Here is a 15,601-nt window from a genome sequence, read left to right as displayed (position 1 = left end):
ACATATAAGAAAGAGAGAGGAAAGCAAGAAAAAAAAATTGACAATAAAAAAGGAATAAATAAATAAAGAGTTAATTCCAGTAATGGTCCTCTGACTATATTGATTTTTCAAAATTAGTCCTTGACTTTTAATTTGGACACTTTAGGTCCCTTGACTTTCAATTTCTTTCCAATTGAGGTCCTTTCGTCAGAATACGGTTAATTGAATTTTAAATGAAGGGGTAAACTCATCATTTCACCTGCCTATGTATTATTCTTAGTATTTCTCCATTGTATACGCGATATATATGAAGATAATCTTAGTCGAAACCCTAAAATGTTCCTCGTCGTTCCCCGTTTGCTGACTACGTGTGTGTGCGTTCCTCTATTATTGAGATGTTTACAAGGTATAACAGCGAAATACGAAGGGAGAAATACGAAGAATAATACATAGGCAGGTGAAAGGACGAGTTTACCCCTTCATTTAAAGTCTAATGAACCGTATTCTAACGAAAGGACCTCAATTGGAAAGAAATTGAAAGTCAAGGGACCTAAAGTGTCCAAATTAAAAGTCGGGGACTAATTTTGAAAAATCACTATAGTCGGAGGACCATTGCTGGAATTAACTCATAAATAAATAAAAAGATACTTATTTACGCGCCTAGTGACGCGTCCATTGCACACGCCAGTTAGACACAGCAGGTGCGCGTTGCACTTGCCAGCTTAATTTTTTCTCTCTAGATTTAATAAGCTGCTAGCAAGGGCCCACACACAAAAAAAAAAAAAAAAAAAAAATTGAATTGTAGGAATAAAAACCCCCACAAAAATCACCTCTCCCATTAGTAAAAAAATCACATGTTATTTTTCCTCCTAAAAAATTAAGCAAAACCACTGGCGTGGTTGCTCTTATCATAGGCCCAACTGTTCAATAGGTCTAATGATAACGATGGCCCATAAAACATATTAGTCGTCTAATCATAGAATTAACTCGATCAAAATAATCGTTAGAGCATTGTTACAAATTAAATTAAATCATTAACAGGACGTTTGGTTGAGAGAATTTAAATTCTCTTCCCACTTAATTTCTACCTAATTTCAAAGGTCACAAAATTCTCTTGTTTGGTTGAAGGAATTGCAATCCCCCCATTTTCATGGAATTAAAATCCCATGTTCCCCATGTGATTTTAATTCCTGGGATTTGAGGAAGAAAAAAAGATAGTAATAAGTCAAAATTACCCATTCATTTTTTAACCTAAAATTAATGCCTAACAACAACAATGGACATTTTTAATTTTATACTATTTATTTATTCCCTTTCAATTTTCATGTATACCAAACATTGGAATTGAAATTCCCAGTAATTCTATTCTTATAAACTAAACACTGAAATTTAAATTCTCACTTTACTCCCAATAATTCATCTCCCATAGAATTACAATTTCTTTCCCACGTAATTCCACCACTCCAACCACCAATCATGCCATTAGTCATCATCTTACAAAAAATTAGCATAATCAATTCTACAATTATCACACAATAATTACCATAACAAGTCAGGAATACTATAAAAGCACTAGTCGAAAGCACCATTATTCTTTCGTAATATAAAAAGCCTCACGATCAAGGGTCAACACAACAATGGACCCAATAAAAATACTTCAAACACTCTCTTCTTTCTGGCATAGACGTACATTTTACAAGAATATTCATAGTATGAGTTCTCTATATGTACATGTACAAACATCTCAAAAATATATAGTAAATTTGTCTTGTCATCTAATAACCGATTTAAAAACTGTACAAATCGTCTAGACAAGTGCACACATTATTTTTTTAATATAGATAATTTTGTAAAGAGTGTCGTAAACAAGTACTAAAACTTACTACTACTTTATAATCTAACTACAAATGTATGACGAGAAAACAAAATTGAAGGCTAATCAATACCAAGACAAGCAATGAAAATCAAAAGCAAAATCAAGGAAATCAATCAATGAATAAATGGTTCTTAAACCTTTAAATTTCGCTAGGACCTCATTGTCCACAACAAATAAATGCCCAAAGCAATTGTATAGTCATGGTTTCAAAAAAAAAATTGTATACTCATGAGATCGCAAGATTTCATAATTTATATTAGTATTTTTTTAGAAGTATGAACTAATCTATTGGTTGATTATTGAGACTCTCTTTTAAATTAAAACGTCCGAAGAATGCATTATAGTATGTTTGATTCAAGGAATGAATTTTGAGAGAATAGGAATTTTATTACATAGAGAATGAAATATATACGGAATAAAATTAAGAATTATATTCTATTATTTGATTTACTAAAGAAATAAACTTTAGGAATCTAATCTGCGGTAGCATTGTAGTTCCTTTAGTTATATATATAGCATTGTAGACCAGGCGTGATCTTGGTCTATGATATAATTTATGTAGTTATAAAATGTCGGTCGAACAATACAAATATATATGTTTTAAGACTTCATTATTGCGGGAGAAGAATTAATATGATGTCCGGCAAGGCAATTTTTTTTTTTTTTTTTTTTTTTTTTTAATACTGTACTTGTTTTCAACTTTTTACAAATAAGACATGTCCAATTGAGGACACAAGTATTAACCAGACATATAAAAATGTCTCATCCAAAAATATTATTGGAAACACAAGTTTTCTTTTTAGCGACGAGAGAAATTCATAGTATTATCCGGAAGTGCATATAGGTAAACTTCGCTCCATAAAAATACATAATAATTTGTAAACTACACAATAGAGGTAAATAAAAAAACACAATAGAGGTAAATCACATTAGAAAGATCATGTGCAAATACTAAATTAAAAAATTATTGACAAGAATTGAACTCGTGATCACAAGTTTGAATTATTTGCTTTTGGATAGAATTTTAGCGCTCTTTGACTTGGAAATTGTGGATGGCTAATCATAGATTTATACTGGGTTTGCTTTGTCATTAAAAACAAAAAGCAAAATATGTATTAAACAAATTTAAACAAACAGTATGAGAAAGCAACAAGTCGTTGTAGTATAGTGGTAAGTATTCCCGCCTGTCACGCGGGTGACCCGGGGTTCGATCCCCGGCAACGGTGTCTACACTTTTTGCATTCGTTTCTGTCTTTCTGATGTTGTTCTTACAGCAGGGCACTGCTAAACATTGTTTTTATGTCTGCAAAACCACCGATATCTATCTGGGAGTGTTTTTCTGTTTCCAAAACTTCTTTTTATGTCTCAAGATCAGCTAGCTAGCTTCATTTGTACGCTATATATGGGCGTTTCAATTCACTGCACTTACCAGTAATAGTATTTGAAAGCATGTTCAATTATATTCCACCGTACCAGCGTTTGGCCCTCATTCTCCTCCTCCTCTTCATGTAGTGACAGGGAAGCATATTGATCCTCAAGGTCAATGGGTTTCTTGCTACTGGAAACCATAAGGCCGGTGAGCTGCAGCCTGCAGGATATATACACTTGCATTTAAGATGGTAGCTGGGGAGCATTAATGAAAACATCAACTCACCACATAAGAAATAATAAACAACTGAAGGCTTGTTACAATAGAACAAGAAGAATTTTAGGACTTAGTAGTTATCACATAATTATACACTCTAAACAATCTTAGAATTAAGTATGACATGCTTCTGTGTCTTTCGTGACTAAAGAATCGCGGTCTTCCACTGTCCTACTCCAATCTGATTGTGCAAGTGCACTTTTTGTGAAGGCCGGCATTTTTATTAATTATGGTTTTGTCTTATCAGGTGCATCATAAATCCGGTATAGAAGTACAGAACGTGAGTAAAAAAAGAGTAGTATTATGGCCCAAAATACTTTGTACAAAGTCCAAGATATTGACTCAAAATGACTGCAAATTATGCTATGTACTCGTGTCCACAATGCATTGTGGACACGAGTCTAAAATGACGTCGTTTTCAGGGAAAACGCGGTATTCTAGTTAAAAAAAAATTTGATTTTGTCTCGCAGTTAACGGCGTTAACAGCGTTATTCGTTTGTGGCATTATGAATGTACAGTTATGAAATTATGAATGTACAGTTATGGAATTATGAATGTAAGTTATGGAATTATGAACACAGAGCTTTGACATTATGAACTTACAATTATGAATATATAGTGATAAAATTATGAACATAGAGCTCTAAAATTATGAACATAGAGCTTCGAAAATTATGAATGTACAGTTATGGAATTATGAATGTACAGTTAGGGAATTATGAATGTACGGTTATAGAATTATGAATGTACAGTTATGGAATTATGAACACAGAGCTCTGACATTATGAATTTACAATATGAACATATTGTGATAAAATTATGAACATAGAGCTCTAAAATTGTGAACATAGAGCTTCAAAAATTATGAATTTACAGTTATTGAATTATGAATGTACAGTTACGGAATTATGAATGTACAGTTATGGAAGTATGAATGTACATTTATGGAATTATGAACACAGAGCTCTGATATTATGAACTTACAATTATGAACATATAGTGATAAAATTATGAACATATACTCCTATAACGAAGCGATCTGATTTTTTTTTTTTTTTTTTTTTTTTAAAGTGGAAGATAACGGTGCCACTAACGGCACCATTACTGTCTCCACAATGCATGCTGAACACAGGTCCATAGCATAACGATTGCAAAATGACAGCACAAATAATAAATAAATAATACAAGCTATATAGCCCAAGTAAAGGACTAAGAATAATATTGTAGTCGTGGGGAATCAAACTGTTGGATATAACATTCAAAATAGGTGTAGTTTCTTAACAGCTCTTGTCTCACATTGCTTTCCAAGGAGAAATTTTCCCTCCTTTTAAATACCAACTTTTTTGGAAGCTTTGAAATATTATCAAGGGAAAGAAAGGGGGAACCTCACATGTTTGCCATCTTGTGCAAGGTGTGGTGTGGCATCTTTTTATGCATAATCTATTTAAGAACTCATACCACTGAACTAGGGGGGCTTGTAATGGTACCAAGGAAGAAAGACCACCCCTTTTATAGTGTTCAATAACCTCTCGCGGTTTGCCAAGTGGACGGTCATAACTTGCCTACCCTATTCACCCTCCACGTGTCAATGTCATGCCCCATGTCTTCACCCACATCTCCAACTTCTCACCCACCTTCTCTACCCCCTTGCTTCTCAGCCACATCCCTTCATCCCAACCTAATTCCATGGCTCTGCTAATTGGGGCGAATTCCATGGCTCTGCTGGTGGGGGTGCTGATGGTGTGCCAGGAGGGTGTGGGGGGGGGGGGGGTTGCTTGGACCTCGCTAGCACACCACGTCATGGGGAGTCCGATAGGCTAACCTCGCCGACCATGCGCCCACAACCAAGGACCGATCACCACCCTTTCCATGTACATACCTTTAATACTACGCCCACTTCAAGTGGGGGCGCCGTTACTGTGCCTGGGGGAGCACCACCCCCGCTGGACACGCCATATCCTACGGAGCTCGATGGGCTAACCTCGCTGGCCATGTGCAGGGTGGCAGGGGCTAATCACTTCCCCCTCCATCCATGGTACTAGTGTGCTACTACCTTCACCATTGCGCCCCCTTAGGCCAATACTTGGGCTTAATCCTTCACCATCCCTTCAACCAATACTTTCTTAATAAAAATGGCCCCCGGAGTCCCATGTCGCCATCTATTAATAACCCAGATATATGGCTCCGTCAGATTATATACTAGACCCTATAAATTCATCTTTGGCCCACAAGAATATAAATTGCAAATTATACAATGGACTAGGGTCTACCTTGCATTGTGGACCCTGGTCCAAAAATAAATTTCAGATTTTGTACTTACAGTTGACACATCTTGTAGTTAACCATTTTTCACCTGTAAACAAATTGAAGGCACATCACATTGTAATTACAGACACATAACATGATAACTACAGACACATAAACTGTTAATTGTTGGAACAAAATATATTAGCTGCAGATACATAACATGTTAACCAACATCTTATGTATCTGTAGTTAACAATTGATGTGTATGTAGTTATCATGTTATGTGTATGTAATTACCATATTATGTGCCTTCATTTGTTTACATGTACAAAAATTATTAACTATAGGTACATAATGTTTCAACCGTAGACACATAATTTTAGGACTAAGGTTCACAATGCAATATAAATCCTAGTCTATGGTATAACAATTGAAGATAAATCAAGTAAATATAATTTCAAGATTCAACAACAAATCATACACTTCTGCGGACAAAAAAGACAAAATATATATTTTTTTATATTGACTTTTTGAAATTAACAATGTTTAGTGACTGGCTATTAATATTGTTGATGATGTTTTTTTTTTTTTTTTTTTTTTTTTTGAAAATAAAGGACTAAATATATTAAGAATGAACAAAGAAATCCAAAATACAAACAGGAGGACAAGAAAACCAAAATTTGAAATCGTAGTGCGAACCAGAAGCCTTAGCGAATGCATGGACTACTTGATTTATTGACATTTTAATATGACAAAAAATACAAAATTAGGATTAGATTTCAAAAACTCCATATATAAAATTAACTTTTGTTCCACTCCACATATTAATATTGTGTTTAATGTGCAAAGAAAATGAATATACAAAACATGAATCTCGTAAGATTAACTTTTGTTTCATATTAATATTGTGTTTAATATGCAAAGAAATGAAATATAGAAAACATGAATCTCGTTGCATATACAACCTATCCCAAATGATAAACGTGCGTCTATTGATGAATCTAACCTATGGTAGCCTTGTATGGGACCTGAGGGGAACAAGTTCGTTTAGTTATAGATCCATAGTGGGTTTGCTTTGTCATTAAAAACAAAAAGCAAAATACTTTTTAAACAAATTAAATCTAACAGTCTAAGAAAGCAACAAGTCGTTGTAGTATAGTGGTGAGTATTCCCGCCTGTCACGCGGGTGACCCGGGTTCGATCCCCGGCAACGGCGTCTATACTTTTTGTATTCGTTCCTGATGTTGTTCTTACCGCAGGCTAGAGCTAAACATTGTCATCCACAACCCAAAACATTGTTTTTATGTCTGAGAATCTGAAACCTAGTAAAAGCATAAGAAACTTCAACCACTATTTCATCTTAATCATACCTAATAACACTGCAAAACCACTGATATCTCCGAGAGTGTTTTTCTGTTTCCAAAACTTCGTTTTATGGCTCAAGTTCAGCTAGCTTCTACTCTATGCACCCGTCTGTGAGGGGCGTTTCAACTTATGGAACCTTCCAAACGACCCGTTCTTAAACTACCTAGCTTCACCCGCTATTCAATTTCATCTAGGGGCATCATCTCCTCCATACCATGCCTCGTTTCTCTTTGGAGGAATCCTATCCCAAAACTACACTTCCCGGGCTGAGTTGGGATTTCAAGAGGACATCTCTACAGAGCTACGAAGGTAACCTGTGCTAAAAGAATGAACGAACTTCTACATATTGTTCGGTGACATATAATTTTACTGTTTCCAAGTATCAGCAGTACAAAATTTCACAAGAAACACTCATTACTAGAATACTAGTTCATGCAGTAAGTACCGTAGAACATGCCTGCAAGTTGCAACACTCTACACAAGAATCGTTTTATTGACTTGTAAAACCACAGATACTAACAATCTCTCGTAAGTGTAAGAGTGTAAGATATTACCTTACTTCCAATCTGCATCTTGCGGTTCTTGCCCATCCCGCCCCACTTATCTGAAGTAAAAAACCAACAAATTTCCACACGCTAGTGTCTAAGATTGGATTAACACATCATAGTCTACATAGTAATTTATCTTAGACACCGAATAATATGACCTGCTAACACAACAAGGCAACAAGCAACTATATTATATTGTACAAGCAATTCAAACAGGATGGACCAAGTATCCAAACAACAATAGAAGGTGACATATGACCTACCAGCATTATTTGAACCTGTAAAAAGAAATGGAATAGACGTATGCATACAAGGTACCTACACGAAATAAGTTACGATTCCACTACAAAAGTTGCACAAACAATGCAAAACACTGACTCTGGAACTACCCAAATAGTCTAAAGTTCTTGAATGATTTATCGTCTACTAGGCGAGCAGAAAACACTTGACCGGGGACTAATTGAGCATCAAAACGAAATAAGGAAATAGCGAATCTTGAAAAGTGAAGGATAATCATTGAACAATGGCAGTTTTTCAGCAATATTTCATTACACAGTCAAATCTTAAGACTAACTCTATCGATTTTGTAATGCACAAACAAGAGAGGGCCATCCACAGGCATCATCATCATCATATATCAAATGGCAGTTCTTCACTTGTTCTAGTACGAGAATCGACTCACTCACTGGGAATCGAATCAGTTCTCCCGGTAAGCAATGTAATTGGCCAAGGCGATCAACGGGGCAGCCTTGTCTTGATCAAAGCCAGAGAGCTGAGCCTGAGCCTCTTTGTTCAGCTGCTCAGCAAACTCTCTGGACTTCTGAATCCCAAGCAGCTTAGGATAAGTGACCTTGTCAGCAACCAAATCCTTCCCAGCTGTCTTCCCCAATTCCTTGGAGGATTTGGTGACATCAAGAATGTCATCAACAACCTGAAACAACAGCCCGATGTTCCGGGCGAATTTCCTTAATTTAGCAACCTCATCCTCAGTTCCCCCACCCAGAATCGCTCCCAGAACCACAGACCCCTCCAGCAAAGCTGCGGTTTTGTGGAGATGAATGAACTCCAAATGCTCTAATCCCACATCGGAGATTCCCTCTGAGCATATATCCACCACCTGCCCAGCCACCAGCCCCTCAGCGCCAATGGACTTAGCCAATTCACCAATAACCCTCACTATCTTCTCTGAGGAAACCCCTTTTGTGGCGGCGGCTATATGCTCAAAGGCAAATGCCAGCAAGGCATCCCCGGCGAGAACCGCCACGTCTTCGCCGTAAACCTTGTGGTTCGTGGGCTTCCCTCGCCGCAAATCGTCGTTGTCCATACACGGAAGGTCGTCGTGCATCAGAGACATGGTGTGAATCATCTCCACCGCGCAGGCCGCCGGCATGGCGGTGGCCTCGTCCCCGCCGACGAGCTCGCAGGCGGCGATACATAGCATTGGCCGGATCCTCTTCCCGCCGGCGAGGAGAGAGTACCTCATGGATTCGTGAATCCTCCGCGGCTCCTTGAGCAACACCGCCGCTTCCAGCGCCTTGTTCACCGAATTCGCCTTCCCCAACACGTACGCCTTGAAATCAAGCTTGCCCGGCTTCTTGTTCTCGCTCTCTTCCTGGGGAACATCGGTCTGCTCCTTGGTGAGAATCGCCGAACAAGAATGAAACAGCGGTTTCTTGATTGAGCTTGGGAATGAGAGATTTATGCGGAACTCATTGTTTTTTATGAGAGACCCGGATCTGAATCTACCGCAAAAAGAATGGGTCTTTGCCCAAGTTGTGCTGGGATTTGCAAGACTCATTCTTTCCTCTGTGAATGAAAATGCAGTTCGATCGGAGATTTCTATTGAGGACTCTCAGAGCATTCGACACACGTCACTCGGAATAGTGGAGAACTAACATTCTTTTATGATATAAAAAAAAGGCAAAAATTTAGGATTAATGGCATGAAATTTGAAAGTGGAGTGAAACCATGGTAGGATTGGTGGAATATCCCATGTTGGAGGATATATATACATATGAGATATGGTCAAGAGCTTCATTGGTTCCTCCACTTTTTGAGTTTTTGGGTTTAATTAATTTATTTATTTGTTTTGTTTTCTTTCTGGAAATAATACAATGATTAATTACGGATGGTTGGTGGGAGTAGCCTTATCAGTTCCCACTTGTATAGTTATATACTTAAATTCACTCTTATGCCTAGTTATTAATTGGATTACTGTTTTTTTCTCATAAAAATTTATTTTTTTATTTACAAAAAATTCGCAATTGTTATCAAAATTTATACTCTAATCTAAGTGAATAAGTGATAATTTTTATTTCTTATTTCCCCAATAATGTTTATTTCTTTATTTCTAGATAATACCAATGCAATTAAAAACACTTACTTCATAGATTTAGTGAATTGAACCACTTTAGCATGAGTTAAATGTCACAAAGATTCATGTAATAATTAAGTATTTAAAATTAACAAAAATTTATACAATAATGTTACGTCGAGAATAAAAATTAAAAAGACTATTATTTTTGTGCTCTGTGGATATATTTTTTGATTATATGCTTTTTAGACAATTATTTGGTATGAATGCATGATATATATTTTTTTAGTATGCATAATCATAATTTTTTTTTTCCTTGGCTCTGTTTGGCAAATCTAGCTGAAAAGCTATAAGCTCAGAGTTTAAAGCTGAAAAGTTATAAGCTATGAGCTGAAAATTGAAGAGCTGTTAAGCTAACTGTTACAAATGAAATTGTTCGGTAAAATTAACTTTTTGATAAGCTGATAAATGTAAAAATATTAAAAAGTTCAAAAAATTTAAAGTAGTTTGTTTACATATTAAAATTTAACATTTTGTAAAAAAAACATTTTGAAACAAAACTTTTAGCATAATCATGATCTAGCATCCCATAATGAAGTAACAATATTGTTACAAATCTCCTTCATCCCATAATAATAATAATAATAATAATAATAATAATAATAATAATAATAATAATAATAATAATAATAATAATTGCCGTGAAAGTTGGTAAAGGATAAGATAAAAGGATTTTAATTGGGAATGGTAAATGATTCATTTCTTTAAAATAATAAGGACAAAGATGAAAAAAAAAAAAAGTTAAAAGCTAGTAGCTTATTTTGAAACGCTACCTTAGGTAGCTCCAAAATAAGCTTTTATTTTAAGCTATGAGCTTATTTTGAGAACATTACCAAACATAGCTTATAACTTATTAGTAGTTTAAAATAAACTATAACAGGCCGTTTGGTTGGAGGGATTTTAAATTCCCTTCCCACTTAATTCCCACCTAATTCCAAAGGCCATTAAATTCCGTAGTTTGGTTGGAGGAAATTGCAATTCAATGGAATTGCAATTCTCCCATTTTTATGGAATTAAAATCCCATGTCCCCCTCTGGAATTTTAATTCCTGGGAAAAAATGATAGTGATGAGTCAAAATTACCTATTTATTTTTTAACTTAAAATTAATGTCTAACAACAATAATGAACATTTTTGACTTTATACTATTTATTACCTTTCAATTCCCATGTATACCAAACATTGGAATTGAAATTCTCAATAATTCTATTCCTGTCAACCAAACACTGGAATTTAAATTTCTACTTTATTCCCAGTAATTCAACTCCCACAGAATTACAATTCATTTTCCACATAATTTCCCCTCCAACCAAACGCCCTGTAAGCTCCTGTCAACAGAGCCAATATATATATATTTTATACAAACTGTTATACGACATACCTTTCCAAACAAAACAATCTATAATATTGGTAATTTTTTTTATATACTTATATGTATATGTTTTATGTTTTATACTAAAAAAAAAACATTTTTTTTTTTTTTGAAAAATTGAAATACACAGTTTTTTTGTTCGATTTTTTTCGAACTACATACTCCGCGACCCGTGTTCTGATCTGCGTGTTTTCTTCCGATCGGCGAATATTCATACCAAACAAAATCGAAAATATACATACCAAACATAATCGAAAATAAATACTTAAGTAAGCAAATTTTGATTCCCTTTAACAAAATGTGTACATCCTAGTTAGAACACATTTATAAGGGTGTTCATTCAGTTAATCGGTTGGTTAATCGAATCGAATTAATCGAAATTTCTAAACTATCAAAATTTATATTATCGAAATAATTGAACTGGTTTTTTTTCGATTAATTAGTCAGTAAATTTAATATCTCATTTACTTATTATGTTTACTATTCATTAATTAATCCAATTTTTTTTTCTTCATTTATTTTCTTTAACATTTTCTTTTAATTTTTAATTTTGGTATGATCTTTTGTGTTTAATCGTATTTTTTTAATGTAGTTTATAAACACACACACACACACACACACACACACACACACACACACACACACACATATATATATATATATATATATATATATATATATATATATATATATATTCTAAAGTATAACTTGATGCTTTTGACACTAGGTACAACCAAAAGTAAATTTAAAAAGTTTTGGAGTTTGTACCAAGTGAATGAGTCATTGAGATTTATAGATAGTATAGATCACTTTTCTTAAATTTTACAGAACGTATACTAACTCTAACTACATGTGATAAAAAAAATTGATTTAAGTCTTATCAATTGAACCAGACACATAAAGTGAGACACTTTACTTCAATTCGTACCAATGAACATTGACCAAAAAATAAGTGTTTACTCGCATTTAATGTGAAAACGTTGTAAACACACCAAGAATACCTATAACGTACGACCAACATTACATGCATCTTGACTTCCAGAGTTGTAGTTAAATGTCTTTCTCTCTGCCTCCGCATTTTCGTTTTCAGGGTTGTTAATACGATGTCTTCTTGTGCTGTCAGTTCAAAGATTTCGACTACGGACTATGGACACAAGTTTCATTAGCTAGATTATAGGCCTCACTATTTTGTTCACTCAACAAACTTTAATGAAACACATTTAGCAAATGTTTAATTTTTTGAGTGAAAAGTTTGATCCATTAGTTAAAGAAGTAGTGATGAATTAAATTAAACTGTGAGTAAAGGTTAGATGTCATTGTAAGTTTGTAAAGAGCATGAGACAAGCAAGTCCACAGCATGACATGTATAAGTTGACGTAAGTTGTTAAATACAATTGGACCTGTTAGTTAGAATCTCAGACTATCACTAGTAAAAAAAAAAAAGAATATAGGAAATTGATGTTTCACTACTGTTTTTTTTTTTTTTTTTTTTAAAGGGTAAGATATTGTTACAAAAAATAAAAATTCACGGTGATAAAATTGTAAATATTTAAACAAGAATTTGCGACTATTTCTAAGTAAAACAGTTGCGATATGAAAAATTATGAATAGTTTCCGTGATCGTTCCACTCACTTAGAACGGCCACGAAAACTATAGAATTAAAGTGAAAAACAATTACTCCCTAAAATATAATTTCCACCACAATTCTACTTAGAATGATAGCTATATTATTTACACTACAAAGTACAAATAAATATAATATTCGTTTCTCTTGCAATAGTACTCTTCATTTCACCAACAACAAATTTTCTCTCTAATGATCTTTATTTTCCTCACTCCATGCTCTGGTCTTTCTCTCTCAGGATCTTCTCTTCATTTCACCATTTACCCTTCGTTTCTCTCTTTTTTTTTTTTTTTAGAACCGCTGCTCAAAGCTTTCGTCTTCAATTCTTCTCAATTTTTTTTTTATTTTTTTTTATTTTTTAGGTTTATTTGTAAAAAATGACACCACTCTTTGTACAACAACCCATTTGTTTGTTTTGATGAAGTTTGATCTGAAGAGGATAGTATCAACCCATTTGTTTGTTTTAAATTTGCAATGTGAAAATTGAAGTTTTGACAGATTTTTTTTAATGAGTTTCCACGACCATCTTCACTAAGAATGACCGCGAAAAGTGAAGATTTAAAAATATATATATAATCCGTGATCATTCTTTTCTAAGAACGATTGTGGGATTCTCAACATTTTACGACTGTTTCACATCAGTTGCGAAAAGTTCAAGACTTTTCGCGATTTTAATATCTGTGACCCTTGTACAAAGTCGCGAAAAGCCCTTTACAAGGGTCACGAATTAGCTGTTTTGTATTAGTAAATAAATGGTCCGTTGGATACTCTGAAATAATGATTCCTCTGACTTATTGTTTTGGTTAGAGTTAATTCCAGCAATGGTCCTCTGACTATTGCGATTTTCCAAAATTAGTCCTTGTCTTTTAATTTGGACAAAATAAACCCTTGACTATCATATTTGTTCCAGCATGGTCCTTTCGTTAGAGATCAGTTAGTTAGGTGTTAGTATAAGGGCTAAAATTGTCTTTTCCTTAGCTATTGCTTTCTTCTCCCATATGCCTTGTTCTCCTTCGTTCTTCTCCGATCTTACCACTGCCCGCATTTGTTCTCTCTACGATCTTACAAATTTGAATTACTACAAAACTTTAATCGCATCCACTGGGATGTTGTTAACTGCATGCGAAGGAGGAGACAAAATATTACCAATAGGAATGGACACTGCCATATGTTGCCAGGTTTCCCAAAGATGTTGCGCCTCATGCAGAACATTAGTAGGATTCCAATGTTTATTGTTCCATACTGCATCATTTCTTCCATGCCAAATACTCCAACATAAAGCAGCAATTATGAGTTTTGTCATCTCATCACCATGCAATAATAGATGAAGCAGCCAAGTGATGACATCTTCATCATCTATAGGAAGAGAGACATTCATTAACATTTGCCACAAAGGGACAACTCTATCACATTCACACAGTTCTGACCTCTTTGATTATGAAGGCTTCTTACTTCTTAGTTGCCTATATAGGTATGCAAATGAGTTTTCAATTCATTATGAAAAAATGAGGAAAAAAATTCAATATATCTTAATTTAATTTAAAGCTGAGAGCTTTGGAGGCCTGGAAGAATGTAGTTTCATATCATTCCTCAAATGTATATTCACACAGGCTGAGAACATTCATGGTACTAATAACAACAAGAAACAGTAGAACTTAGCACTAAATTCTATCTACCCAAGGGAGGAAATTGCTATTCTGGAACCAAAATAAAAACCACATATCAATGCTTGATCGCCACAGGAAGTTTCTTCTCTGCATCTAATCTTCATCGGCGGAGGGCTTGGACGAGCCGCCAGTCTTCTTGGGAAGCAGAAGGTTGTGAATGTTGGGCATGACACCGTAGTTAGCAATCGTCACATCTCCGAGCAGCTTGCTCACTGCTCAGCTCCTCGTCGTTCCTCACGGCCAATTGGAAAATTGAGGCAATTTGAGGAAGCCTAGAAACTGAATTGGGGAAAATGAAGGAAATACGACGGGGCGAGTTTAATAGACATCAAAATACCTCAGCAACAAGGTATTCAAGCACAACGAGGAGATATACCGAAGCTCCGGCACCAACACGCTCGGCGTATTTTCCGGCCTTGAGGAACCGAGCGATACGACCGCGGCGAACTGGAGACCGGCCTTGCTGCTCCGGGACTGAGCCTTCTTTGCGGCACCGAAACCGAGAGTCTTTCCACGTCCGGCCATCTTTGTTATCACCGCCAACAAACTGAAACAGATAAAAGCCAAAAGCAGGAAGAACAAATGTTGGAGTAAAATCAGATTTGTAGACTGTACACTAACGTAGAGAGAATGCATGCGGTAAAATAAGATTTGTAGTAATTCAGATTTGTAAGATCGTAGAGAGAACAAATGCGGGCGGTGGTAAGATCGGAGAAAAACGAAGGAGAATAAGGCTGAGGGAAGAAGAAAGCAATAACTAAGGAAAAGACTCTTTTAGCCCCTACACTAACACCTAACTAACTGATTTTTAACGGAACGATCAATGATGGAACAAATTTGATAGTCAAGGGTCTATTTTGTCCAAATTAAAAAATGAAGACTAATTTTGGAAAATTACAATAGT

The 15,601-nt window shown here is 35.1% G+C and overlaps 1 protein-coding gene, 2 non-coding genes and 1 pseudogene across 3 annotated transcripts; 2 read left to right on the top strand and 2 right to left on the bottom strand.

The window, feature by feature from the left end:
* The first annotated feature begins 3,008 nt into the window (after positions 1–3,008).
* Positions 3,009–3,081, top strand: TRNAD-GUC. The gene has a single exon. It is a non-coding gene; the product is annotated as a tRNA-Asp (tRNA).
* Positions 3,082–6,891: 3,810 nt separating this feature from the next.
* Positions 6,892–6,963, top strand: TRNAD-GUC. Its single transcript has one exon. It is a non-coding gene; the product is annotated as a tRNA-Asp (tRNA).
* Positions 6,964–8,138: 1,175 nt separating this feature from the next.
* Positions 8,139–9,700, bottom strand: LOC109168569 (geranylgeranyl pyrophosphate synthase, chloroplastic-like). The gene has a single exon (XM_019317629.1). It carries the CDS (start codon positions 9,456–9,458, stop codon positions 8,358–8,360), a length of 1,101 nt encoding a protein of 366 aa, XP_019173174.1. The 5' UTR covers positions 9,459–9,700; the 3' UTR covers positions 8,139–8,357.
* Positions 9,701–14,628: 4,928 nt separating this feature from the next.
* LOC109168466 lies at positions 14,629–15,395 on the bottom strand (annotated as a pseudogene).
* Between the last annotated feature and the right edge of the window lie 206 nt (positions 15,396–15,601).

This window comes from Ipomoea nil, unplaced genomic scaffold (genome assembly GCF_001879475.1).
Source record: "Ipomoea nil cultivar Tokyo-kokei standard unplaced genomic scaffold, Asagao_1.1 scaffold3199, whole genome shotgun sequence".
In the NCBI taxonomy this organism is placed as follows: Eukaryota; Viridiplantae; Streptophyta; class Magnoliopsida; order Solanales; family Convolvulaceae; genus Ipomoea; species Ipomoea nil.
The sequence above is the reverse complement of the archived record's forward strand: the minus strand, read 5'-3'. Positions and strand labels throughout refer to the sequence as shown.

Coding starts and splice junctions, on each gene's coding strand:
- LOC109168569 (XM_019317629.1), bottom strand. CDS start 9,458: ATGAGTCTTGCAAATCCCAGCACAACTTGGGCAAAGACCCATTCTTTT.